Source organism: Camelina sativa, chromosome 3 (genome assembly GCF_000633955.1).
Source record: "Camelina sativa cultivar DH55 chromosome 3, Cs, whole genome shotgun sequence".
NCBI classification, from domain to species: domain Eukaryota; kingdom Viridiplantae; phylum Streptophyta; class Magnoliopsida; order Brassicales; family Brassicaceae; genus Camelina; species Camelina sativa.
The window spans coordinates 6785688-6812306 of NC_025687.1; the positions used below are offsets into that span (position 1 = coordinate 6785688).

At 35.2% G+C, this 26619-nt stretch overlaps 6 protein-coding genes and 1 pseudogene across 8 annotated transcripts; 2 read left to right on the top strand and 5 right to left on the bottom strand.

Annotated features, from left to right (window-relative positions):
* LOC104773638 (nudix hydrolase 18, mitochondrial-like) lies at positions 2785–6135 on the top strand. Of its 2 annotated transcripts, none has more exons than XM_019243457.1 (4): positions 2785–3145; positions 5147–5252; positions 5354–5437; positions 5531–6135. In XM_019243457.1, the coding sequence occupies exons 1-4, from the start codon at positions 3111–3113 to the stop codon at positions 5828–5830; spliced, it is 525 nt and encodes a 174-aa protein (XP_019099002.1). In that variant the 5' UTR covers positions 2785–3110; the 3' UTR covers positions 5831–6135. The 2 variants fall into 2 exon arrangements, with proteins under 2 accessions (XP_019099002.1, XP_010496591.1); XM_010498289.2 differs by lacking the exon at positions 2785–3145 and adding an exon at positions 4711–5039.
* On the bottom strand, positions 7986–9044 carry LOC104773648 (protein PLANT CADMIUM RESISTANCE 2). The gene is made up of 4 exons (XM_010498297.2): positions 8862–9044; positions 8685–8756; positions 8369–8581; positions 7986–8244 (listed from the first exon to the last, which is right to left on the bottom strand). The coding sequence occupies exons 1-4, from the start codon at positions 8947–8949 to the stop codon at positions 8162–8164; spliced, it is 456 nt and encodes a 151-aa protein (XP_010496599.1). The 5' UTR covers positions 8950–9044; the 3' UTR covers positions 7986–8161.
* Positions 10731–11785, bottom strand: LOC104773657 (protein PLANT CADMIUM RESISTANCE 2-like). Its single transcript, XM_010498304.2, has 4 exons — positions 11624–11785; positions 11425–11496; positions 11117–11329; positions 10731–10989 (listed from the first exon to the last, which is right to left on the bottom strand). The coding sequence occupies exons 1-4, from the start codon at positions 11709–11711 to the stop codon at positions 10907–10909; spliced, it is 456 nt and encodes a 151-aa protein (XP_010496606.1). The 5' UTR covers positions 11712–11785; the 3' UTR covers positions 10731–10906.
* LOC104773664 lies at positions 13158–14336 on the bottom strand (annotated as a pseudogene).
* LOC104773673 (21 kDa protein-like) lies at positions 17789–18735 on the top strand. Its single transcript, XM_010498319.2, has one exon. The coding sequence runs from the start codon at positions 17799–17801 to the stop codon at positions 18489–18491; it is 693 nt and encodes a 230-aa protein (XP_010496621.1). The 5' UTR covers positions 17789–17798; the 3' UTR covers positions 18492–18735.
* On the bottom strand, positions 19163–20234 carry LOC104773681 (HMG-Y-related protein A-like). Of its 2 annotated transcripts, none has more exons than XM_010498328.1 (2): positions 20075–20234; positions 19163–19980 (listed from the first exon to the last, which is right to left on the bottom strand). In XM_010498328.1, exons 1-2 carry the CDS (start codon positions 20138–20140, stop codon positions 19456–19458), a joined length of 591 nt encoding a protein of 196 aa, XP_010496630.1. In that variant the 5' UTR covers positions 20141–20234; the 3' UTR covers positions 19163–19455. The 2 variants fall into 2 exon arrangements, with proteins under 2 accessions (XP_010496630.1, XP_019099003.1); XM_019243458.1 differs by having other exon boundaries at positions 19163–19995.
* LOC104773691 (putative clathrin assembly protein At1g14910) lies at positions 21176–25174 on the bottom strand. Its single transcript, XM_010498336.2, has 15 exons — positions 24938–25174; positions 24767–24836; positions 24591–24688; positions 24231–24369; positions 23975–24102; positions 23791–23883; positions 23613–23663; positions 23411–23476; positions 23255–23320; positions 23101–23181; positions 22932–23012; positions 22663–22845; positions 22493–22571; positions 22288–22403; positions 21176–22153 (listed from the first exon to the last, which is right to left on the bottom strand). The coding sequence occupies exons 1-15, from the start codon at positions 25025–25027 to the stop codon at positions 21332–21334; spliced, it is 2163 nt and encodes a 720-aa protein (XP_010496638.1). The 5' UTR covers positions 25028–25174; the 3' UTR covers positions 21176–21331.

The window sequence follows — 26619 nt, forward strand, 5'->3', positions numbered from 1 at the left end:
AAAAAAAAAAAAAAAAAAAAAAAAAAAAAAAAAAAAAAAAAAAAGTGTCTGGAAGGAAGGAACGAACCACGACGGTAAAAGAGAGTCGCCAAGGGTTTTAATACGACGGAGAGAGAGAGAGGTTTCTCTGATACAAATTAAATCCAATTTTGCCTTTCCTTCCTTTCCGGCTAACCAAACCAGTCGGGTCGAACTTTGTTGTTTGCCCGGTTCGGTTCGGGTCGGGTCGGATCGGATCAATTCCTTCTTCTTTTTTGGATCAATTCCTTTTTTTTTGTTCTTTAAATCTAACAATAAATATATATATATATCAATAATTCTTTTCGATTTTAAACCAATTTTACGAATTTTTTTGGACGAGATTAAACAATTGTTAGGTTATATATATATATATATATATATATATATATATATATTATTTTGGATTTAGCGAGATTTGGTTCGAGCTTCCATCAATGTTTTTTTTGTTTTTTCACAAGCCTACATTTGGTTTTTTGACCTTTCATATATGTCCACACTAGCCAATTCCTTCCATTCGCTTGTTTTCTTTCTTCTTTTTCTAAAAGATTAATGATCAAGATAATCAAGATAATTAAAGGTACGATAATCAAAAGTGGCTCCTCATCATCGAATGCTCTTGTGATCGGAAACTCCGACAACCAATAGTAGTCATTTGGTCAAATGTGGATTTTTTGGAGAAGGTGATCTTCAAGATACTTTGAACGTGAACCAGGACGCAGTCCATCACATATATGACAAGGACATATACGGAACGGTAGGTGAACAAAGATCTTCGTATTCTCATAGAAAAGATTGGAACAAAGTCCACAACAATGATGATCAACTGGTATATGCTGGAGAGAGATACTAGAATTGTCTCCATATCATCGAGTGCTCTTTTGATTAGAAACTCGGACAACCAATAATAGAGTAAAGCTGCTTCCTTGACATGGTCGAGCGCTTTTACAATATTTGTACACATATATTTAGTTTATATACACAAACATCAATATCTGTAATATAACAATTGCAGACACTAAATCATAAATCGTGTATATAAGTGAATTTATCTATTCTATTTGTAATTTTTGGTCAATAATTTTTTCTAAATATTAAAATTCCAATTCCAAAACTAAAATATTTAGAACATACAAATACTAATCTTATTGTTTAGAATTTTTTTCAATTCATATATTTCAAGAATTTAACAATTAGAAAAATACTTAGATAAATAATTATTTTAATATTTATTAATTTATACTATAAATAATAAATATTTATTTGTAGATAAATTAGTATCTTTTGAAAAAAAAGATAAATTAATATCACTATAAACTAAACAAAATATCATGGTCTCAACCTTATTCATTTATAGAGGTTTAACTAAAGTGTATTTTTTTGACCTTATATATTGTCCAAAATATTTTCCGAAATAAATAATTTTTAAAAAAAATAATAATAGTTGCGCAAATTTTTTAAAAATACGAGGATACAATGGGTTTTAAATTATATTGAAGCATATATGACCAAACATAAATATAGAATGCATAGATAGACAATAATTTAATTACTTCTCATTTATTTCTAATTTTTCCTATATATATACTTAACCGGATATAACCAAACCAGAACAGCAAGGTAGTTTTATTTTTTTTTGGTTAATAACAAAGTAGTCTTGGGAGAAGGAGTTCTTGTATTTTTTTTATAACAGCTGACTACAGAACTTTAAGAATTTCTTAGACGAGTTTCTTATATAAGCTTTTTGTTTTTTGGTAACATTATATAAGCTTTTTACGAGTCTTTTACTAATAGTATAAGCTTTTAGACAAACTAAGAACCCTCTGATCACATTCCGAGTTTAACCAGCATAGCCCTTCTTCTCCAAGGCAGAAGGGTGCTTAATTACTCTCATCTCCATTATCTTCACCGATTGAGAGCAGATGAAAGCTCGTGTGATCCCAAATTACCATCTGAATCCAACTCTTCTTTCAAATAGTCGTAGTATGAGAAGTAATTGTTGTCTAATAGCTGGGACCGTATACTGTAATATTATTTAACTCTCTTTTTATTGATCGGTTATATCTGTTATTAGTTTGACAATACCGAATAAAAACCATTGTTCCACGTCGGTAGTGTATGTGTGTATATATTATATATAGTCTTTTTCCATGGGCTGTGGACACAGTCCCACAGACTCAGACGATCAGCCGTAGAAGCAGGAAAAAATATCGACTACGATTAAACACGTCCTTATATTAATTGGTGGGTGGGATGACTCACGTAATCACGTGACGCCGTCGTCCCTCAGTGTAAACACTAACCGTGCCGCACTGCCGCCGCGTATGGACAGCGACTTTTTTTTATTCTGATTCTAACGTGCCGCGTATGGACATGATTAATTAACCTACGTAGTACATTCATCTTTTTTAACCTACACCTCGCTCTCTTGCTACGTAATGTACACGGCCCACTAATTTTTTACAGATAGTGTAGTACGTAATACTAATATTTAAAATTTGCTCAACTTTCACCATCTATTGAATTATAGAATATAGATTTGATCATTTATGTTCAACTATATGATGCTATAGCTTATCATTTTTTGTTCGTTAATTAAGAAACGTTAACGTGGCACTAATTTTTTAAAAATGATGTATCTTTAATTATTAAAATATATAGTACTAATAACTGATTTCATAAGTTAATAGAAATTAGATAAAGACAACCAAAAAAGAGGAAGTGGAATCGGTCGTTTTTCTATAAAAAGGATAAGCCACAATCGGTCGATTTTTGTCTCGTCCCAAATCTTTCTCACTCACCCATATCGTAACTTCATTATTCCTATCCACTCTTTCTTATAACTTTCAAAACGATTCCTTAACTTCGATCTCCAAACCGGCACAGGATTCGTGGCTTCTTCCGTTTTAGCCATCCAAGCAAAACCGTGATCTCCTCTTTTCTTTCTATACAGTCGAACAGTTAGGTTCATATATATTCTTCAAAACCTCTGTGTTTTACTAGAAAATGGTGTGCTTAGTATCTCGTCCGGGTCGTCAATCCCAAAGATACAATAAGGGACGCCGTCTAGTTGTCGGGTATGTATCATCTATATGTATGTATATAGTTTCACCATTAATTCGAGTAGGTGTATTCCGTACAGAGTCAAGACTTCGAACGAGAGCAAAACTAGTGGCGAATTTGAAGTTCTTGTTATCTCATCTTAGAAAGGTCAAGCTCTGATGTTCCCAAAGGTACTAATTTGACCCCTAACAAGAGTCAAGAACAACAAATACACCCTTAAAAGCTCTGATGTTCCCAAAGGTACTAATTTGGTTGATAAATCATACAATGCCTCTAGCTAATTGGAACTCACCCGAATTGGTACTTCTTTACAAATAGACGAATCGGTATCACCCTCCTCCGATTTCTCCTCCATCTTCAATTCCTCACACTCAGGGCCATTCATGCACTCGATCAACGAGTCCAACCTCTCGAAGAACGGCTTAAACCTCGGATCCTCGATCACTCCTCCTCCTTCCATTGCCGCTGCCACGATCCTGATTTTAGGGTTTTAAGGCTGTGCTTGCCGATTATTATGAATCGGGAAACTAGGGTTTGAATCGGGATATTAGGGTTGCTTGAGGAGACTATATATATATAGTCCGTCTGAAGCACCGCTACGAGAAATCCACTATTACGCTTAAAAAAACGGTTAAAATCAACCTCGAATGCTACATATCCGAGTGATCGGATAAGGAAACGGTTAAAACGAAGGCAGCCATTTAACAATTGTATATCACTAACAGAAAAGGAAATGAAATTTTTACTTTTACCAAAAAAAATAAAAACGAAACGTTTTCTTATTTCCAAAAACTCCATTTAACAATTGTATATCACTAACAGAAAAGGAAATGAAACGTTTTATTAATTTCCTTGATATTATATTACTTGATATCTCCCTTTCTTATTGAATTCAATACTATAAGTGTTAAAGTGAGCACCACAATAGTTGCTGTAGTATTGAGTTCTTAATTGATACATTGGTTACTTGATATCTCCCTTTCGTAACTATCACTTATCTCCCTTTCGTAACTATCACCACAATACTTGCTGTAGTATTACCATGCCGCACTGCCGCGTATGGGCAGCCAAATTTTTTTTTATTCTGATTCTAACGTGCCGCGTATGGACATGATTAATTAACCTACACCACGAAACGACTGAGAAACTTACACCTCGCTCTCTTGCTACGTAATGTACACGGCCCACTAATTTTTTTACAGATAGTGCAGTACGTAATACTAATATTTAAATTTTGCTTAACTTTCACCATCTATTGTATTATAAAATGTTGGGATACAATCCAATTCCCACATTTAAAGTTTTAAAATATTATTATTAATATATAAAGGGTTAAGTTCAATTTACTGGTTTTTAGTTAGAACCCAAAATAAATCCAAATTTAACATAGAATATAGATTTGATCATTTATGTTCAACTATGATGCTATATAGCTTATCATTTTATGTTCGCTAAGAAACGTTAACGTGGCACTAATTGTTTTTAAATGATGTACCTTTAAATATTAAAATATAGTACTAATTAACTGATTTCACAAGTTAATAGACATTAGATAAAGACAACCAAAAAAAAGCCAAAAAAGAGGATGTGGAATCGGTCGTTTTTTCTATAAAAAGGATAAGCCACAATGGAGGGAGGCAACGACAACGCTTTTTGTCTCATCCCAAATCTTTCTCACTCACCCATATCATAACTTAACTATTCCTATCCACTCTTTCTGATAACTCTCAAAACGATTCTTTAACTTCGTTCTCCAAACCGGCACAGGATTCGTGGCTTCTTCCGTTTTAGCCATCCAAGCAAAACCGTGATCTCCTCTTTTCTTTTTTATACAGTCGAACAGTTAGGTTCATATATATTCTTCAAAACCTCTGTTTTTACTAGAAAATGGTGTGCTTGGTATCTCGTACGGGTCGTCAATCCCAAAGATACAATAAGGGACGCCGTCTAGTTGTCGGGTATGTTTCATCTATATATGTATGTATATTGTTTCACCATTGATTCGAGTTGACTTTTGTGCAATTTGAGTTTCTACAGTTTTAGAATTGGTTGCATGATATTGTAGGTGTATTCCGTACAGAGTCAAGACTTCGAACGATAACAAAACTAGTGGCGAATTTGAAGTTCTTGTTATCTCATCTCAGAAAGGTCAAGCTCTGATGTTCCCAAAGGTACTAATTAACTTTTGACCCCTAACAAGAGTCAAGAACATCACAAAAAAACCCTTAAAACTATAATAATTACTCGGTAATTGAATTTTTTATAATGTCAGGGTGGTTGGGAGCTTGATGAATCTGTAGAAGAAGCTGCGTCAAGAGAGTCTCTAGAAGAAGCTGGAGTTGTTGGAAACGTTGAGGTGACTTTGAAACGGATCAGAACAGCCTTTTTTTTTTTCTTTATCTTAGATGGATCTATTAAATTAAAGTATGTGTTATGATATTTGGTGCAGAGACAACTTGGAAAATGGGATTTCTTAAGCAAAAGCAGAGGAACATTTTACGAAGGATTAATGTTCCCAATGCTTGTGAAAGAGGAGCTTGAGCTATGGCCTGAACAACATCTTCGTCAAAGAACGTGGATGAAAGTACATGAAGCAAGAGAAGCTTATAGAGATTGGTGGATGAAGGAAGCTTTAGATGTTTTGGTCCAGAGGCTTTCTTCACCATCAAGGAAGCCTATGGAAGAAAAAGACAAGACCATTCCATTGATCTCTCTATCTGCTGAAAAACCAAATCTGATGTGTTCTTGATCATCACTTTAATTTGTAGATAAAAAACATCTTACGCCTTTTTCGTGAAGAGTCTACGTACTAGTACTGCTGAAGGAAAAGTATGTACAGAGGCGACGAACAGATTGTAGATTTTAGATGTGTCGAGCAAGACAACGTCATGTGAACGATGGGAGGAAGAAGATAAAAATCAAAGAGTGCAAACAAAAAAACTGTACAATAATAACGTTTCCTCTTTTTTGTATCTCTCCCCATGTTCCTTATCTGATTTTGACAATGAATCAATGATCTAAATAAAAATTAAAACGATAATATTCAGCAAACCATTTTCACAAGAAAAATCTATAATAGCATTTTTTATTTACTGCATATATTTGTTATTATGAGTTACAAAAAAAAAAAGGGTTGCATACTATATTAAAATGATGACATAAAACGACAGCTATCTATAGAGATCTGCTTTAAAAATGCTATTGTTAGTTAAAAAAATAGAGAGATATGAGATCAAGTAACCAAGAAATATTAGGTTTAAGCACGATGGTGGTGACTGACAATGAGGAACATGATCGGTGACATCATTGATGATGGTGATGGGTTACACGTATCATGCTTAGGGGGTTGCTGAGTCATCTCTTGAAATTATTTGGCTTTTGTGCTTTATCTTTTGGGAAACTTTCGTTCACACTTTGTAGAAGTAACCTGATTTTTCCAAACTACTTTAACGTTGTCATCAGCCAATCATATTGATTGGTATTTTCCCACATAATTTTTAAATTAAAACTGACAAAAGCTAAGGTATGTAGTATTAATTCGACTATTAGTATATGGAGTTAATCAACACCTATTTTATTATTATCAATTTGTGGAAAACCACGTCTTTATTTGTCATCTGCTTTTGTCGGTACAAAGAAAAAAATGTCAACCGCTAAGAAAAAAACGCGATCCACGTTTTGTCCAGTCTCTGTGAAAGTGTGAATGATCAAGTACGTACTTCAAGACGTAGGGAACTTTTTAATTATCTATTTCAAAGTTTTACTATATCGTTGATACCAATAGATTAGAGATATCAATACTAAAGTATTTTGAGTGGTCGGTTAAATCAAGTAGTCTATGATGGTACAAAGTAAGATGTTTACACTCATCCATGATATCGCTCGCTCATTTACATCGGATGTACGTAACTACAACATCGGATTATATTCAACTTCTATAAAAAAATTAAAAGAAAGAAGATATTTAGGTACCTTTTTATTCAAGCCACTAAGCCAGACCCGAACTGATAATTAGGAAAGGGAGATATCAAGTAACCAATGATGCAAAAGCCTAATCGAAGCACATAATTATACCTTCGAGCCCAAATCGATAAGCCCGAGTTTTAAAGTGAGCACCACAATACTTGCTTTTGGATTCAGTCTCAAGGTCTTCGACTATTACTGGTTGTCTGGTTCTCTAGCCTCGTATCTACCAAGACGATACGTACGTAGGCCAAAGTAGACTGAATCAAATCATTAGAGGTATAGTGGCACCGCCAGTTGACCAGATATAAGTGTCAATCCTTGACCGAATATTTTTAGTTAATTATCCCTACCACTAATTGTGTGTTCTAAGGATTAGATTATTATAATATATAGTACTTAATATGTGTATAATATATAAACTTTCGAACTTAACATTATTGAAAATTGAAGGTGTATAATATGCAAATTCGAAAGTATGAACGAAAGTATATTAAAACGAACATGATGTTCTCTAAATATGTAGTTTCAGGGAAGTTACGGTCCAGCAAAGTCATATATTGCGTGTTTTGCCGAGTTTCGTGGAAAGTGGAGCTGTTACTATCTTGATCTCGTTTTATTTTTCCTTCGGTTTGAATTAAGACTAGTCTTCTGATGAATGTTCGTTGAATGACGAATAATAAGACAAAATAAAAGTACATATATGTATATATATATATATATTAACGACAAAAACAAAATATTTAGATACATACATAATATATTCAGATAAATACAAAAACTGGTGGTTTAATTTTGAAGTGTTTTCGGGTTTTCTTTTGTGATGCTTTAAAATGTAGTTAATCGTCTGTGTAAAGATATAAGCAAAAGCCTCGTCAGTTAAATATTTGTCCGATATGATTGAAGCCCTACTAGGTTACTACTTACTATTGCTTGGATCATTGGGTATCACTTTCTCGTGCTATAACACTTTTGATTGATTGGGGGATATACATTGAATAAAATACTCATGGTCAAACTTTCACAAACAAGCATATATCAGACAACACAAACAGAGGATTGATATCAAACATCATTTAATTTTTTAGTACATGAATAACATTAAAGAAATAAAACTTTAACGGTTCATGCCGCCTTGGAAGACCGGAGCACCCATCGCCACACCTCCTTGGTTCTGTCTCTCCTCGTTACCGGCCCATCCTAAAATATCACATTTTTTTTAACGAATGTCAATGTTTTTGGCGATTGCAATAAAGAAACCAAATCGAAAAAGAAAAAAATCGAAAAGAATAAGCCGTATATATAAAAGGGAAGAAATAAATACCAAGACTCATATCGTAACCACGGTGCTTGAGTTCACGGTATTGTTGAGTCAAAGCACAGAGCTCACAGCAGAAATGTTTAAGGCAATCTCCACAATCATCACCTCCAATATTGTACTGAGCTCTCATCTTTTTACGATAGAAACACGAGTAGATACATCCACAACCGATTATTGCGGTTATCAACGCGTATAGTGCTCCAGCCGTACCACACGCTGAAAATCAATTTATAAACCCCCAATTATTTATCTTTATATGTTAAATTTGACAAAGCTTTTTCTCATAAAATCATGTATTATAATTTGGTAAGTAACTTACTGGTGGATCCTCGATCTACAATCTCAGCGACTTGGCCAAATGTAATACATGGACACCAGCACGTAATACAACCTGTCCATTCATTTTTGTAAGATATATATTAATTTAGGTTCGTTTACTTGTTTTAGCTGCTTTAACGTAGACAAATACAAGCAAATGTGTGAAAAGAGTGATTACAGTTGGAGCAGTCGGAGAAGCAATCACAGAAGCCTGTGGACCATTCTCCTTCAGCATGAGGCTTGGCATGAAGATGTTGAGCTTCCATGGAGGGAGAGAGAAAGAGAGAGAGAGATTGAGTGAGAGAGGGACTAACTTTTAATTAATAGAGAAAATGTGTTTTAAGGTTTTGTAAAAAAAGGAAGAAGGATGCTTTTGTATTTATAAGGACGTCATTGGTTCGGTTCCATTATTTATTTAACTCGTCAGAACCTCAACCTAGTTTTATCTTCAAAGTAGCCATCACCGTTTACTTTACTATTTCCTTGACGTTTACCAACCCTTTCTAGATTATTTTTAATAAGGAATATATTTCAATTTTTAGTGGATAATGTGAGGGATGAGGTATGCGAAACAAAACTACACATATATAAAACTGTTTTCCCTATTTCTCACAAAAAACAAAAAAAAGTTAGACTTGGCATTACAATGACTCACAAATTACACAATGATATATTACTCTAAGAGCTATCATTATTCGTTAAAACAATTTACACTAATAGAAAATTTTCGTTTTTTAGTTTTATTACTCTGAATTCTTCTAATCCAATCACTATTTTACATTTTCTAAATAAAGTCCTTCATCTAAGCAGTCAACAAGTTTTAAAAGAAAAAACAAAATCCAATAGGTTGAAGTATTCAGGGTGATAAACCTGATGAATTTTTTTTTTGTTTCTAAAGCTTTTTTTTCTTTTTCAAAACGTTTACAAATCTCTCCATGAAATAGCCACTTGATAATCGCTACAAAATAAAAATCCACACGTTAAGCAAACATCTAACATACCTAACTCTAAATAATACATAACTATAAGTTTTGCAAAATGGTGTAATTATTAGAACTTATAAGTAAGAAAATAATTTTAAATAGGTGAAAATAAAGAGAGATAATAATATCACGAAGGTATCTCTTTTACCATGACTAGAATCTTGGTTGAAATGCAAACACAATATCCCTTACTAATATTACGAAAATGCATAATTAAAGTTAACATTATTTCTTATAAAAAATTACAATTTTCTTACAGTGGGAAATAGATAACGGTATCTCTAACCTCGTATCTACCAATTAACAAGACGATACGTAGGTAGGCCGAAGTAGAGTAAATCAAATCATTAGAGGTATAGTGGCACCGCCAGTTGACCAGATATAAGTGTCAATCCTTGACCGCATATTTTTAGTTAATTAACCCTACCACTAATTGTGTGTTCTAAGGATTAAATTATTATAATATATAGTACTAAATATGTGTATAATATAAACTTTCGTACTTAACATTATTGAAAATTGAAGGTGTATGATATGCAAATTCGAAAGTATCAACGAAAGTGTATTAAAACGAACATGATGTTCTCTAAATATGTAGTTTCAGGGAAGTTACGGTCCAGCAAAGTCATATATATATATATTGCGTGTTTTGCCGAGTTTCGTGGAAGTGAAGCTGTTGCTATCTTGATCTCGTTTTTTTTTCCCCTTTGGTTTGAGTTAAGACTTAAGACTAGTCTTCCGATGAATGTTCGTTGAAAGTCGAATAAAAAGACAAAATAAAAGTACATACATACATGTATTAATGTATATATATATATATATTCACGACAAAAACAAAAATATTTAGATACATACATAATATATTCACATAAATACAAAAAAGGTGGATTTCTTTCTCGTTCCTTTTTCTTTTTGAAGTGTTATCGGGTTTTCTTTTGTGATGTTTTATAATGTAGTTAATCGTCTGTGTAAAGATAAGCATAAGCCGCGTAAGCTAAATATTTGTCCGATATGATTGAAGCGCATACTAGGTTACTACTTACTACTTACTATTGTTTGGATCATTGGGTATCACTTTCTCGTTATATTATAACACTTTTGATTTATTGGGGGATATACATTGAATAAAATACTCATGTTCAAACTTTCACAACAAGCATATCAGACAACACAAATAGAGGATTAATATCAAACATCGTTTATTTTAGAACATCATGAATAACATGAAAGAAATAAAACTTCAACGGTTCATGCCGCCTTGGAAGACCGGAGCACCCATCGCCACACCTCCTTGGTTCTGTCTCTCCACGTTACCGGCCCATCCTAAAATAGCACATTTTTTTTTAAAACGAATGTCAATGTTTTTGCGATTGCAATAAAGAAACCTAATGGGACAAAAAAAGAAAAAGAGAATAAGCCGTATGTGTATAAAAAAAGATGAAATAAATACCAAGACTCATATCGAAACCACGGTGCTTGAGTTCACGGTATTGTTGGGTCAAAGCACAGGGCTCACAGAAGAAATGTTTAAGGCAATCTCCACAATCATCACCTCTAATATTGTATTGAGCTCTCATCTTTTTACGATAGAAACACGAGTAGATACATCCACAACCGGTTATTGCGGTTATCAACGCGTATAGTGCTCCAGCCGTACCACACGCTAATTTATAAACCCCCAATTACTTATCTTTATCTGTTAAAATTTGACAAAGCTTTCTCATAATATATACCGTGTGTTATGAGTAAGTAACTTACAAGTGGATCCTTGATCTACAATGTCAGCTACTTGGCCGAATGTAATACATGGACACCAGAACGCCATACAAACTGTCCATTCATTTTTGCGAGATATATATTAGTAGAGGGTTTTTTTTTTTCTTTTTTACTTGTTTCAGCTTTTACGTAGACAAATACAAGTAAATGTGTGAAAAAAAAGGATGAAAAGATTAATTACAGTTGGGGCAGTCGGAGGAGCAGTCACAGAAGCCTGAGGACCATTCCCCTTCAGCATGAGGCTTGGCATGAAGGTGTTGAGCTTCCATGGAGGGAGAGAGAGAGTTTGAGTGAGAGAGAGACTAACTTTTAATAGAGAAAATGTGTTTTAAGGTTTTGTAAAAAAGGAAGAAGGATGCTTGTGTATTTTATAAGGACGTCATTTTGGTTACATTATTTTTTTAACTCGTCTCAACTTGTTTTATCTACAAAGTAGCCATCACCGTTTACTTTACTATTTCCTTGACTTTTACCAAGCCTTTCTAGTTTTTTTAATAATTAAGGAATATATATTTCAATTTTTTAGTGGATAATGTGAGGGATGAGGTATGCGAAACAAACTACACATATATAAAACTGTTTCCCCTAGTTCTCACAAAAAAAAATGAAGTTATTTTTTAGACTTAGCATTAGAAATGACTCAAAAGTTTACAATGATAATTATTACACTAAGCGCTACTTCTAAGCTAACTAGTCATTATTTGTTATTTAAAATATTTTATAAAAACTAATAAACAATTTACACTAATAGAAAAGTTTCGTTTTTAGATTTATTACTCTGAATTCTTCTAATCCGATCACTGTTTTACATTTTTAAAATAAAGTCTTTCATCTAAGCAGTCAACAAGATTTTTTTTCAAAGAAAAATTCCCAATAGGTTGAAGTATTCAGAGTGATAATCATCAACCTGATGTTTTTTTTTTTCTAAAGCTTTTTTTCCAAAACCTTTACAAATCTCTCCATGAAATAGCCACTTGATAATCGTTACGAAATAAAAATCCACACGTATGTTAAGCAAAAATTTAACACACCTGACTCTAATTGATACATAAATTTGCAAAAATGGTGTAATTATGAGAACTTATAAGTAAGAAAAATAATTTAAAATAGATGAAAATAAAGAAAAATAGCTCAAGTCGACCGTATCAATTCTATATTTAATTACAACAATGATGAAATCATATAGAAGATGTATAATTGCACGCAAGTGGCTATTCCCCCCTTTGACCGATATTGTTTTCAAACACTTCTAATATGATTTTGATTTTAATCATTATTTCCAGGTCCCCCCACACCAAATCATTTTGCAAATTAATTAGTGTTCTAATTTTTGTATATTAGTAATAAATAGGAAACAAAAAAAAAACATACTACTGTACGTTGTTTATGCATTATTTGAATACTAAACGTGTACAGATAGTTAATATATTCAAATTATTTTGTTTGTCCTAAAAAAAGTTTTGCCTCATTTTAAACCTATTTTTTATTTCGACTAATTCTAACTTTACAATGAAAAATATTAATATATATGTTTAATTTATATAAGAACTTCCACCGATAAATCAAACTATTTAACTTCTAACAAAGTCACCACAATGATGATGAATCATTTTCTGAACAACGAGGAATCATTCCATGATAAAAAAAAATTTAGAGGAGAAAAAAGAAAAACAAGACCATTACATATATTATTAATTGTTTTTGTGTAACTTTTTTTTGTTATATTTAAATAGTTTTGATACATTCGGATTATACATGGAAGGAATTACTCACGTCCAAAGATATGATCAAGCTCGTTTTAATAGATATATATATATATATATATGACAAGTGAATTACATTCAGAAATAAATCCTAGCGGGTCATGCCGTCATGGACGACTGGAGCAGCCGCCGTCACACCTTCCTGGTTCTGTTGCCTCTCCACATTCCCCGCCCAACCTAAAAGTACCACATAAAAAACGAATGTTAATGTGTTACGACTTACGATTATTATTAATAAACAAAGAAAATGGAATGAAAATAAAAGAGCCGTATAAAATATATATATATACAAATATACCAAGATTCATATTGTAACCGCGGTGCTTGAGCTCGCGGTATAGTTGGGTCAAAGCACAGAGCTCACAGCAGCACCAGCAGAACCAGCAACAGCTACAATGTTTAAGGCAATCAACACAATTGTTACCACTAATGTTGTATTGAGCTCTCATCCTTTGACGATATAAACACGAGTAATACATCCACCACAACCCGTGAATACATTTATCAACACGTATAATGCTCCAGCCACACCACACGCTGAAAATTATAAAACCTCGTGGCAGTTATTTATCATTCATTATATTTTCCTGCCTTGTTAAATTTGACAAAGCTTTTCTCATAAAATCATGTATTATATAACTTGGTAAGTAACTTACTGGTGGATCCTCGATCTACAATCTCAGCGATTTGGCCAAGTGTAATACATGGACACCAGCACGTAATACAACCTGTCCATTCATTTTTGTTATAAGGTATATAATAAATTTTTATCTAGATAAAAGGTTTGGCATATATAAACGACTTTTGTTAGAATTTCTATATGTAAAGTCTGATAATGAAAATTTGATAAAGCATCAACAGTAGATCTATAACAACCAGCTAAAATTACTCGTTTTCACCTTTTTACACTTACAAAATCTATATATAAAAAAATGTGAAAGAGTGATTACAGTTTGTGCAGTCAGAGAAGCAATCACAGAAGCCTGTGGACCATTTTCCTTCAACATGAGGATTGGCATGAGCTTCCATGGAGGAATATAAAGGGAATGAGAGAGATTAACATAAACGAATTGAATGATGCTTTTATATATAAGGACATTAAAATATTTATAAATCTTTCCATCAAATCCATGTACGGTGTGGGAGGGGACTACTGAAAGTTTGCGTTTAAACAAGTCAGTCCAGACAGATATAAAGTATAACTACTGCAATTTGCTAAAAAAGTGTAATTAACTAATTAATCATTTTAACTAAGAAACTTTATTAAAAATATAGATTAAAAGTAAACAAGAAATAGTTCAAGTAGACGGTATTAATTTCATCTTTAATTACAGTGACGACCAAATCTTATAGAAGAAGTCTAAATGTCTAATGGCACGTATGCAAGTGACGGTTCTCTTGTAATATCATCCACAACCGGAGCACCCATTGCAACGCTGCCGTTTTGACGTTTAACGTTTTGCCGCCACCCTAATAAGTTAGATTTTATATTAGAACATCTCGACGAACAAAGTTTCTTTTCTTTAACCAAGCCAATTATATAATAATGAAGCTCTAATTAAAGTATTACCGAGGGCGACATCAAAATAGTAATACCGAGGGCGACATCAAAACCGCGGTTGTTGAGCTCGCGATAAACTTGGCTTAAGGCACAAAGCTCACAGAAGCAATGTTTTAGACAATCCCCACATTCGCTACCCTTAAGATTATAATGTTTTCTCATTTTTGTTCGATAAAAACATGAGTAGATGCATCCACATCCCGTGATCATCAGTAGGAGCGTGTAAAACACACCGGTCGTACCAAATGCTAAAATTAACTATCGATTAGATATTTACACTAAACCGATTTTTTTTCCTTTTCGATTAACAATTGTTATAATTGGGAGACTTACAAGTGGAACCTTGGTCCACACAATCTCTGCGACCTGGCCAAATGTAACGCAAGGACACCAAAATGTTATACAACCTGCAACAAATAAACATTTATTAATCGGTTATTTTTGTTATATTTTTTAGAAGATAATCAAATTTGGTCGTAAATTAAAAGATTTGCAATCTAAAACTACATAACAAACTACAATCAATATATATGTGAGATACTATATATGGATCAAGTATTTGCTGTGATGATTTTTTTTTAACTATGAGGAGATCTATGCAACCCCTTTATGAATACGCGCTCATAAAGGAAGAAAAAAAAAGTGTGTCATGTGAACATTAAACGCATTATGAAGTTGAAGTAGATGAATTAGTTTATGTGCGTACATACACCAAAAAAAAGGAAAAAATAAATCCATACGAAAATGAAGAAAGTGGGGAGGTGTTTCGATCAGAGATTTAATTGGATGTATGTATCATCATTAATCTTATAGGCCTTCTTTTGTCTGTGTCATTATTAAAACATGGACCATATGGTATATCTGGTAGCTCACTTTGTTTTTATATCAAATAACAGCGTGTTGACTGGGACAATTTGGTGAAGTAGTTGTACACACAGGTTCCATTTTCAAATATTAATCGATACGTAGATATTATAATCATCGAACTAATAAACAGTTCAATTGCATAGTGATAGTTTCATTTTTCTTATGCTATACATTACTAATATATAACGCCAAAACGAAGAATGACGACAATATTAGAAATCAGTAAGATCCGCCATATAAATGTAAGATTCCCTTTATTTATTTGATAATATTTTTGCTTTTTTTTTTTTGGTTTGATCTTCTTTAATAGTGCAAGGCTGGAGATGTACGATTATTATATATTGCAATAACCAAATTCATAGATGAGAATATCAAATCAATCTTGGATCTGGCTGCCACTGCTATGAGTTTAAAGGCCCAACCATAGTATAGACAACAATGACTCAAATCTATGCATTTTGGTGTATGTTCCAGGTTAAACTCACGTTATTAAATATTAACACACTCTGAAGCAAATATGGCTCAATAGAGTAATTAAATCATGACTTGCAAGGATTGTAATTCATAAAGCATAATACAAGAGATGATCTAAGCACAGTTTTGAACTTCATTGTGACTGATGAGATGCTTCTTATTAAAATGGGTAAAAACTAAATACGAGTAGTATTTACTAAAATTTGGAATAAAAAGCATACGACTTATCAAGAGAAGAGTGATAAAAGCGCTTAATTGCTCAAGAGGCACTTAAATTGGGATCGAGATGAGATAGAAAGCCTCTTTGCTCCATAAAGGCATAAACCAAGTGTTGGTGTTGATGGGCCGTAAAGTCACAGGTCTACTAGTAGTATGAGTTTTTTTGGGTTTCAATGTAGTTATGATTCCTTGAGAATGATCTTAAACCTGAGTTTTTGCTGATGTAGTAACCAACAAGCGTCGATCCCAAAAAACAAAAAAGTACACAACCACAGAAATACTTTTACCAAATTTGCTTTTTTTGGTAACCAATCAATAAGTTTTGGATTACACAAAAAAAAATCATTGTATTTTGATATAAATATTAGTTTTTGCAGTGCAAAGTTCTAGTTCTAATACAGAGTCTTTTTAATTAAGAAATGAAGGCTTAAATCGTATATTTGATATCGACAAATCATTATAAAATATGTATGAGATTGTTTTGTTTTTATTATTAACCAAGCATCTAGTATGTATTAACATGAATGGGAATGATTTAAACGTTACTCATCAAATCCTATATAATAATCCCTATAATCTTTAGTCGGCTACCTCCCCACTACATATGGTATTAGTAGTATGCACACTCACTTCTGAACAAGTGGTATTTTAAGTGGACTTTTCTTCTTAAGAAACATGGTGTGGGTCGTTTACTAAAACGGTCATGCCGTCATTTTTTATTTTCTTTCACATATATCTAAATTTAGCATTAGATAACGCTATATTCCCGTATATAATCCCATATAATTCATATAAGTACATATAAATCATCATGTCCTATATATGTCTATTGATTCTTAATCAAACAGATTCAACACTCAACTGAGGAAAATCTAAAAAGGTGTCCATTAAAAGAACGAAGACATCATTATCATTAGTAAATGAGTTGGAGCATTTTTGAGAAATTAATCCCATAGAATGTTTTGATAATTACGCGTGCGGATATTTTTTCTTCTCGGATAACTTATTTTTTATTGGGCAGAATTAATGAGAGTAGACGAATCTCCACATACTCCATGAGAGTCCCACCATAGTGTTCACCGTACGATTCATTCGTGGTCTAGATTGGAACTAGTTACTGTATGTCCACCCAAAAAGCTCACTTGCGAGTTGCGACGACTCATATATATACGGCCATATATACCTAGTTTTACTAAAAGTTATATAATATTTGATATGTTATGATTTTTTCTTGGCTGCCACTGGTATCTAGCTTATGGTTTTATTTGAAAATAAGTATAATTTTAAGTCTGAAAGTGATAAGCATAACGAATGCAGTTCCTTTTAAGGTACGGCTAAGAGTGAATCTACCAAGCCTTCCTTTTCACACCAACCATAGATAAAAAAATACACCCGACAAAATGATTAGTGGGGTGATAATGTGATTATTAATGAGCATGAATGGGCAAACATGTCAAAATCTCCATTACTCAATGTGCCTACATAAACCCTCCAAATCTCACAAGAAAGTAAAACAGAGTTATAAAACTTTTAAAAACTTCAAAATGGGAAGGCAGCTTTGCACGACGACGTTTCTCCACTTTGTCGCCGCCTTACTCTTCATTTCCCGGACAATCTCAGCCGTTCGTTTCCCTCCCGCAGAACCAACAATTGACGACCTAGATTTCATCCGTACGAGCTGCAACGCAACGCTTTATCCTGACGTTTGTTATACGTCTCTAGCTGGCTACGCCTCCACGGTCCAAGATAATCCGGCGAGACTAGCTAAGCTCGCCATCGGAGTTTCCCTTTCCCGCGCAAAATACGCGGCGAGTTACCTCTCCAAACTCTCACGTCGCTCTGCTCCCGCTGCATCCTCTGCCGCCGTCCACGACTGCGTTTCGAACGTGGGAGACGCCATGGATCAGATGCGCGGGTCCCTGAGACAGCTCCGGGAGATGAACCACCGTCGTCCCGGAGCACCGGCGTTTAGGTTTCAGATGAGTAACGTGCAGACGTGGATGAGCGCGGCGTTGACGGACGAGGAGACGTGTACTGATGGGATCACGGAGGAGATGGAAGACGGAGAGACAAAGACGGCGATTTGCGAGAGAGTCGGCGACGTTAAGAGGTTCACGAGTAATGCGCTTGCTCTGGTTAACACCTACGCCAATGATGGAGCCTAAGCTAATTATATAAAAAAATATACTTGTATATATATATATATATATATATGGTGTGTTGAGTGTGCTTAGTGTTTTTCTGTGTATTCGAGGCTTTGGAAACCGAGTTGGAACTCCGAGTTTGTGTGTTTCTCATCAATCAAATTATACAGTAACCTATGTTTGATTTGTATTAGTATCTGTTGCTTGTGTTTACATCCGCGTGTTATAGGAGTGATGGATATAATGATAGATTGGTTATGATGAATATAACATTGGTTACATTAGAAGTAAACCATATTAATTGGGTTTTGATGAGTATTGGTGGATATGATTGGGATGAATTTGGCCATCATATCAGCATTGATTTCTTTTTATTATAATTGATGAAATCAATATCTCAGGAAACGAAACCCGTGAGAGGATGATTAGAACATAGTGACTATGACATGAGTTTGACCCCTAAAATTTGTCTGTTTGTGGCCCACTAAAATCTTTACGAAAACAAGGTTTTGTCCGTTTTGTTCACGGGGATGCCAATGTACATTTTCACACTCTGTGTTTGTTCCGTTGCAATGAATGGAACTGTGCCAAATGAATAGAAACCAACTACTAGATTTGGTATACAAATAAGAAGTATCTGATCAACCCAGCCATGGACTAAAAAGCTTCTACACTCAATTTACAGTCTCTAATTTCACGTTCACTGTTTTATAATTGAATCCAGTTTAGAAACAATGTTTCAAAGACGTGGTTGTTCCAAAGAGAGAGAGAACTAAAGTTCAACATAACACATGCTAATTAAAAAATACAATAATGATACACACTCGTCCCTAATGTTAAGTCTTAATCTCCTCCCAAGGACTAAGCAGCATCAACAACACATCTGACAATCAAATACGAATTATACTAAACATCTACTTAAAAGCTAAAAGTACCACTCTCTCTTAAGAGATTCCAAATTTTGATTTGTTTAGAGTTGCATAATTCAACACCCAACCGGCGCAACCGCCGTCGGCTTAACCTTCGGAGGTCTCCCACGTCCGCTACGCTCACCGGTTGCCTGAGCTGCCGGCTCCGGAGCAGCAACCTTATCCGAATCTGTTCGTGGTCTCTTGGGTGGTCGTCCACGTGGTCTTCCAGATCCGGTCTCCTTCGGCGGCTCAATCGAAGTTTCCGACGGATCTCTCTGCTTCGGTGGACGGCCACGAGATCTAGGCGGATCTGCAGAGACCGTGGCAGCAACAGCAGCAGCGGCGGCGGTTTCCGCCTGAGTTTTCTGTTTGGGAGGACGTCCACGACCGCGCTTGGGAGGAGCATGTGGATCTGGTTTCATATAATTGTTTTTGACCATGAGAAGCTGACCAGTCTTCTTCATCTGGTTGAGATGGTAGCTGAGCAGCGTCGTGTGTGACGGCGGTAAGGTTTGCTGAGTTGACTCGATTTGTTTAGCAATCGTCGTTTTGTTGCTACCGTTCTTATCATTCAGTGCTTCGATCGCTTCCATTATCATCTAAAAATCGCAATTCTCAAAAAACCAAAAACTAATTTGAAAAAAAAAATCTGACTATCCTATCAATGTATTATTATGGATTTATTTACTTTACCTGAGGATAAGGCGGGAGTGTAAATGACTGACTCTGAGATTCCGATGAATGCTGATCGAACGCCATGTGAAGCGGAGAGTGAGAGAGAGAGAGTTTTGTGTGGTTGTAGGAAGTAGTAAATCTAATGTTCGGAAGGGATTTTAAAAAACAATTGGGAAAGTGGTTTTCATCATCATCAAATCAATCATCAGAATTCGATTATATTAAGTCGTAGAGTTGATCGGACGGCTGGGGTTCTCAGCTTATTGATTGATCTAACGGCTGTGAGTTTATAGCTGTTTTCTCCTGCCGGATTACTGACGTGGACGTATGACTTTTGACTATTTTGAGCCTTAAAATGACGTAATTCTCCTCGTATTTGATTTTTAACATTACCTTTTGCTAAAAACTAAAATTTAGGTTTTGGCACAATACACCACACAGTAACGTTTGTATATACTTTTTTTTTTTTTGTCAACTCATATTATAAAATAGAAGGATACATTGTGAATTACCATTCGAGCTGGCGGAAAACAAAAATATCTTCAGAGTCTGAAGCCTAAAAAATGTAAACTAAACCGGCGAACAACAAAAAGTTCCCAAAAGCTTAAAACGAAATCAAGAGAAAAAAATACAAAGTAGAGAACTTAACCCAAAAAAAAGAGGACAAAACCTTAAAGTAAGAACATATGCGACCAGACATAACCCTTAAATAACAAACTAGTCTCAAGATGCAAGAATAGCTCTTCTCCCCAGCCACCTGCGGACGGCCAATCCAAAGCTAACATCAACCACCTCCTATCATGATGAGAAACCAATCTCTAGAAACATAACTAAAGTCTTCATAACCCGGCAAGCAAGGACCCGAAACGCTTCTGAATGCGACGATGACAATAACATTGTCCAAGAAGCCTTACAAAAAGCAATCAGACTCGAACAAGCAAGATGATGAACGAAGAAGCTATCAACCACAACGTAGAAGAAACCATGAGAAGAAGCTAGTATATTATAGTTTGTATATACTATTAGTAACGTTGTTGCTATATCATGTTTCAAATTATTTGTTTCAATGTCAGTGACATTATGCCACACGACTTATTTGTTTCATATTTTTCACCAACGTAAAAATGAATTTTACATTTATATATTTATCCCGAGTTCTTTCTCTATAATAAGCAGACCAAGATTTGCAAGACTCATGTGATTCTATTATTACTCACAAATGATCAAATCATATAAACCAAATAAAGCATTTGAGAAAATTTACGAATATGCGAATCACAAGAAGCCAGTACTGCCGAAGGGGTTGTTGCTGTCATGTTGTTGTTGATGAGCACCTCCATTAACCGGAAATCCCCCAAAACCCGTGGTGGTGTTTTGCGCTTCTGTAACGGGGATTGCCGGAAATTCCCCAAAACCTGTGGTTTTTGGCGGTTCTGAAACCGGAATTACTGGAAGCGGTTCTGAAACCGGGATCACTGGAAACTCCCCAAAAGCTGTGGTTTTTGGCGGTTCTGAAACCGGGATTACTGGAAATGCCCCAAAACCTGTAGTGTTTGGCGGTTCTGAAACCTGGTTTACAGGAAATGCCCCAAACCCAGTGCTGTTTTGTGGTGCTGAAACCTCGACTACTGGAAATTCCCCAAAGCCGGTGGTGTTTGATGCTTCTGAAACCGGGATTGCTGACAATGCCCCAAGACCGGAGGTGTTTTCTGGTTCTGCAACCGGAACTACTGGAAATTCCCCAAAACCGGTGATGTTTGAAGGTTCTGGAACCGGTACTGGAAATGCCCCCAAACTGGTGGTGCTTTGTGGTTCTGAAACCGGGACTATTGGAAATTCCCCAAAATCACCAAAAGGATTTGCAGCGCTGGGTGCAACCTCAAGCTGTGGTTGCTGCTCTTGCTGAGGATAGGTTGGCTCGTAGGGCCCAAATGGGTTGTTTGCAGCTGAATGCGGCGCAACGCTGTTTGTTAATGCAAACGGGTCTTGGACCTCAAATGGATTGGGAGCTGGAGCGCCATAGGCCGGCTGTTGGGCAGCAATGTAGGCTCCATTGTCGTATAGACTGTTCAGGGTGAGCGTGTCTAAGCCACCCGCCTAACAGAAACAAAGATGGTTATGATTAAGAAGCCACAGATTTAATTTACCAACCCCCAAACTAGAATATGCAAACAGGATAATAGCAAGCAATTGATGCATGCCATTATCAATAATACAGTAATACATCTTACCAATTTTCTCTCAGTGGCTGCAGATATATCATTGCTAGGTGTTGTGACCAGGGCAAGCTCCCACCCTGACGAATCCAAATCTCTTGCTTGACCAAAACCAAACGTCGAAAAATCATCTGTATACAGAACGGAATCATAAAAGCGATCAACAACTAACAAGAAAGGTAAACTTAGCGCCCTGGTATATATAGTCCAAGAAGCTCACCATCAGTGGAAACCAAGGCCAAAGCAAGTGCATTTTGGTCTAGGATTGCTAACGGATCAGGTGCATCATCGTTCAGACCCTGAGTGCAACATGAAGAGAATCAGAGACAGAAGAATAACAATGACAGAAATATCGAAAAATCAAAATAGTATGTAATAAGCATTTCTCACCAGTAGATCATCTGTATCAATTATATTCCGTGGAGTTTCTGCTGAAGGAGGAGGCTGCGAAGAAGGTTGAGTCCCTTCAGATAGAACAACGGTACCATCTGAAGGCAATGGTGGTTCATGTCCTTCATGCGAAGGTTCAACATCTTCAGAATCAAGCCCCTCATCCGGCGTATAGGTCAGAAGCTGTATGTTGACAAAAAGCTTTAGAAATTAAGTTAAACAAAAAAAATCATGGTTTTTGTAGGACCATTTCTGGAATATAGACGTACCAGTGGCCCAGATGTGACGTCAACCATTTGAGGTGCATCTCTCATATACTCCTCCATTGTTACAAGAAAAGATTGTGGAGGCTTGAAAAAAACAAACAGAGTTACATCGTAATAATAAAGTACTTACCATTACAAATTGAAATTTAACAAGCAAGTTATTATCTGATACCTCTCTTAAAACAGGAAACTGGAAATTCCTTGCAAGTTCTAATCCTTTGCAAACTTCATAAAAAGCAGAAAGATTGCCAGCCTGCATCGATAGACTAATCCTTGTTAAGGGAAATCTAAATGAATCCACAGAAAAAATAACCCAACAACTTTACCTGCAGACCCGCGCGCTTGTATATATCAAGGGCCTTGATGGCCTCATGTCTTGGCATTTCAAAGAACTGCAATACATGCATATATGAAACAGTAAGATATCAAAGAACACATGGAGGGAGAGAGTAACTCTGGGGGAAAGAAAAAACTGGGACTACCTTTTCTACTAGATTGATTATTCCTTCATTGATGGCACAATAGACTTTAAAGCTCTCCTTCAACACCTAAACATACAATATTCAAAAACATCTCAGAACTTAGTTCAAGCTATTCTTTCCGGATAGGAAATATTTGATCCGTTACTAAGCCTAGGATATATGTAAAAATGTGAGTTATGTGTCCAGGCTTAGTTCAACCTACCAGAGCGAGTGCATATTGAATTATGCGATTGTGTTTTGCAGCACCTTCTGGCTGAGGAAGTTGGAAGATCAAAGTCAGTTCATTTGTAAGAAAGAGAAGGCTGCTCCAGCGCAATAGAAAGTACTATGCGCTTTACAAAAACATAGTAGCAGAACTGGAAAATGCATCAAAGAAGCACCTTGCAACCAATGAGACGATGCAGAAGCTGCTGTAACGCTGGTAACTGTTCCAGGAGTTTTTCACCATCTAAATCCCTTGTTTTGCTATACCCCTGACATCAAATTCCAGAACAGAAAACAATCAGGAAAGAAAAGAGGTAACCTGAAGCCAGGAAACCAAGCAAACACAAAAAAAACTGATACCTTCTCCTGCCCTGGGGAAACTTTAGGAAGACGTTCAGCCTCCATGTCATATTTCAGAACTCTGAAACATTCAAGACGTTCCTCAAGAAATAATGCATAAGCGCGCACCCAACCAGAACAATCCCAGGCTGCAAGAGGCATAAAAAGCAAACAACCAATCAGCGGTAACTCTCTATGCATGAAAACCTTGGGAAAAAAAACTCATATTGCTTATAAAACATATATAAGCCCGTGAAAGTAGCAGTAAGAGACTCACCGGTTGGGCTAGACTCATCTTTGAAATTAGAAATTTGCATAATGCGTCCTTTTTGGGAAAAATTCAATAGCTCTTCTCTAAATGTAGGATCACCATCCCTTAGAAGCCGGTGTAAGACAAGTAGTGCTTTCAGTGCAACCTATCAGAACACATACAAACGCTAAATCTAATAGGCTGATAGCAAACAGAAACGATCCTTAAACAACCTAAAGAACATCTGATAATCAAAAACTCTCAGAAGAACTTCAAATCCTAAAAACATACATAATGATCAAACTCAACTGTGCAAAATGACTATAACAACTTTCTTATTAAAATGAAACATTGCTCCTTAAGAAAAAAGAGATTCAAAAACAATACCGTCCAGTTTCTGGTTTTGTGCAATCGTCGGGAGAGAGCATGAATGCAGTAAGCAACATCTGCTCGGGGCCGAACTGCTGATGTTGCCAGGAAAATTTCTGTAAACAAAAAAGCGATTTAAAACACACACAAGAAACAATTACGATCTAAGAAAACAAAAATCGAATTCCACTAACTCTTAAGATGACGATCTTTGGGAGGACACTCGACATGGTTAGTAGCTTTCACTATGGCAACATCTAATTCCTGAAATTAGTGTAACCAAAACTCGAATCTATTAAGAGATTCAATGGATCGAGAAATGCTGAAATAAGAGAAAATCTAGCAAATCGAAAGGGAGAGCGTACGGCGTAATCGCTATTGACTCGGACAAGTCCGACTTTGGTGGTGTCTTTTAGGGCTCCATAAGCTCTTCGCCATGACTGAAGCGTTGCCATTCCAGAGACTCTGTTCAGATCTCTCTCGAATCTTCTTCTCAGATAAATAAAATATATATGTATTTTTTTTGTCCCGAGAAACCCTCAGAGGAAAAAATCTAAAGAATGAGAAGAAAGAGGAAGAACGCAAAAGAAAAGAGAGGAAGACAGATTTGGATTCGTCTCATCTTTATATATTTATTATTTCCTTAATTTGTAGTATTGTTTAACTCATTCTCTTTTTTTTTGTTTACTCTCTTCTGATTCTTTTTTAACTTCATTCTAATTTGTCGTTTTTTTTTCTTACTTCAATCTTTTTTTTTTTTCTTTTCTTTGATCAAGTAGTGTAACTTTTTGTTTTTGTTTTTGTTTTTGTCGTTAAAACTTAAAACGATCGAGTGTGTGGCTTCGTCTTGCCATCTTGGTACTATACGACTAAACGTGTTAGTCAATGATTTACTTAAAATAATGATAAGAAAAAGAAAAAAAAAAAGAAGTGATGCTTAAATTAATTTAGACGCAAAGGCATGCATGCCGCTGAAAATTATGTAAGAGGGAGACTATTTTATTTGACTCGATTTTTTTTTGTATCGAATCTAAACTCTTTCTTCTTTGTTCGTAATGTTTTATTTGTCAGCAAACTCATCTTCATTCACATAGCCATATTTTTATACATACGTCTCCGCAACTTATACTAGAAAATGTGTTATTTGTGGGTTAACCATTTTTATGGCTTCATTTTCTTTTTTCTTTTTCTTTTCTAACTGGTAAAAAATTTTAAAAAAGGAAAATGAAAAGTGGGGTTGTCTTTCTCCAAAAGCATTCTTTTATGGGTCCTTTTTCTCTACTAAAGATATTGTGGAAAAGCATCACCACCATTTCACCAATACTGGTGGGGGACAGAAACATAGTATATAGTTCATAGAGTTGTTATAGGTGCAACCTCTAGTTATATCAATACTCTCATTGACATTTTCTATTGGTCTATTGAATGTTAGGTTAGCTATGATTTTAACAAGTTGCGAGAAAATTCATTACCAATATGGATGTAGTTGTCAAACATATTCACCTCCTATGTTTATTCATTGGGTTGTTAACTTGTTAATACAGATCTGAATGGCAGCAGGCCGTAATGAATGCAACTTTACCGAATCAGCACAACAATGTGTTGTCACTTATCACCACCATATTATCTCCTACATTTTTACTTTGGGTTGTTTCTTTGGCTAATGATTAAGCCCATTTATTTAGTACTAGTACACAATAATAAGCCAGGACTAGTCCAATGATTCTCGCAGCAACAACCAAGCCCATCAAAATTCATGTCTTCTGATCCCCCCCCCACCCCCCAACTCTGCTAGCTAGTTTTGCATCAATATTAATACAAACACCATTATATACAAGCCATGTTGTTATATAGAATTTGGTAACTAGCATCGGGTATATATATATATTTTGGAGAACATATGATAAAACTGAAACGATGGTTTTTTAAATTATGAAGCAACGGTACTTTAGGTTTAAGTTTTGGTTAACGATCAAAGGATGATGATACTTGTGGCTGGTTAACAACTTAACATCATTCTTTCTCGCGCGCATCCGCATGTATGATT

What these genes read in the sequence shown, in the direction of transcription:
- LOC104773657 (XM_010498304.2), bottom strand. Translation starts at nt 11,711, where the DNA reads ATGGAAGCTCAACACCTTCATGCCAAGCCTCATGCTGAAGGGGAATGG. An exon ending in TGTAGATCAAGGATCCACTT is followed by an intron (nt 11,330 to 11,424) that starts GTAAGTTACTTA and finishes TTTATAAATTAG; the next exon opens with CGTGTGGTACGGCTGGAGCA. An exon ending in TGGTTTCGATATGAGTCTTG is followed by an intron (nt 10,990 to 11,116) that starts GTATTTATTTCA and finishes GTGCTATTTTAG; the next exon opens with GATGGGCCGGTAACGTGGAG.
- LOC104773648 (XM_010498297.2), bottom strand. Translation starts at nt 8,949, where the DNA reads ATGGAAGCTCAACATCTTCATGCCAAGCCTCATGCTGAAGGAGAATGG. An exon ending in CTTCTCCGACTGCTCCAACT is followed by an intron (nt 8,757 to 8,861) that starts GTAATCACTCTT and finishes ATGAATGGACAG; the next exon opens with GTTGTATTACGTGCTGGTGT. An exon ending in TGGTTACGATATGAGTCTTG is followed by an intron (nt 8,245 to 8,368) that starts GTATTTATTTCT and finishes GTGATATTTTAG; the next exon opens with GATGGGCCGGTAACGAGGAG.
- LOC104773681 (XM_010498328.1), bottom strand. Translation starts at nt 20,140, where the DNA reads ATGGCGTTCGATCAGCATTCATCGGAATCTCAGAGTCAGTCATTTACA. An exon ending in CACTCCCGCCTTATCCTCAG is followed by an intron (nt 19,981 to 20,074) that starts GTAAAGTAAATA and finishes TGCGATTTTTAG; the next exon opens with ATGATAATGGAAGCGATCGA.
- LOC104773638 (XM_010498289.2), top strand. Translation starts at nt 4,969, where the DNA reads ATGGTGTGCTTGGTATCTCGTACGGGTCGTCAATCCCAAAGATACAAT. An exon ending in GGACGCCGTCTAGTTGTCGG is followed by an intron (nt 5,040 to 5,146) that starts GTATGTTTCATC and finishes ATGATATTGTAG; the next exon opens with GTGTATTCCGTACAGAGTCA. An exon ending in AAGCTCTGATGTTCCCAAAG is followed by an intron (nt 5,253 to 5,353) that starts GTACTAATTAAC and finishes TTATAATGTCAG; the next exon opens with GGTGGTTGGGAGCTTGATGA.
- LOC104773673 (XM_010498319.2), top strand. Translation starts at nt 17,799, where the DNA reads ATGTGCCTACATAAACCCTCCAAATCTCACAAGAAAGTAAAACAGAGT.
- LOC104773691 (XM_010498336.2), bottom strand. Translation starts at nt 25,027, where the DNA reads ATGGCAACGCTTCAGTCATGGCGAAGAGCTTATGGAGCCCTAAAAGAC. An exon ending in ACAAGCGCGCGGGTCTGCAG is followed by an intron (nt 23,182 to 23,254) that starts GTAAAGTTGTTG and finishes CTATCGATGCAG; the next exon opens with GCTGGCAATCTTTCTGCTTT. An exon ending in AGTTTCCTGTTTTAAGAGAG is followed by an intron (nt 23,013 to 23,100) that starts GTATCAGATAAT and finishes GTTTTTTTCAAG; the next exon opens with CCTCCACAATCTTTTCTTGT.